General features: G+C 62.8%; 1 protein-coding gene across 1 annotated transcript in view; it reads right to left on the bottom strand.

The window, feature by feature from the left end:
• The window catches only part of SLC46A3 (solute carrier family 46, member 3), an 11,398-nt gene extending 11,280 nt beyond the window's left edge, over positions 1-118 (bottom strand). Inside the window, 1 exon segment of the mRNA XM_009876951.1 lies at positions 2-118. Coding sequence (XP_009875253.1) covers positions 2-118 — 117 coding nt within the window.
• Between the last annotated feature and the right edge of the window lie 129 nt (positions 119-247).

Here is a 247-nt window from a genome sequence, read left to right as displayed (position 1 = left end):
TGTTCTCCCCCCCCCCCCAGACCCGCCGGTAGATGAACTGCTGCACCAGCGGGCCCGTCAGGTAAAACGCGAAGATGTAGATGAAAATGACGGGCTCCACGCACAAAACCTTCCTCATTGCTGGGCTCGGGGTTCGGTCCTGAAAACACAACCACGCCGTTTACTCACGACGCCAAAGGGGGAAACGCCACCCGGCCTGCCGGCACCCTCCTGACAGACCCCACCCTGCCCGGGAGAACCCACCCCA

The sequence above is a fragment of the Apaloderma vittatum genome, unplaced genomic scaffold (assembly GCF_000703405.1).
Source record: "Apaloderma vittatum isolate BGI_N311 unplaced genomic scaffold, ASM70340v1 scaffold41620, whole genome shotgun sequence".
NCBI classification, from domain to species: Eukaryota; Metazoa; Chordata; class Aves; order Trogoniformes; family Trogonidae; genus Apaloderma; species Apaloderma vittatum.
Note: the sequence above shows the minus strand (reverse complement) of the source record. Positions and strands in the feature narration are given on the sequence as shown.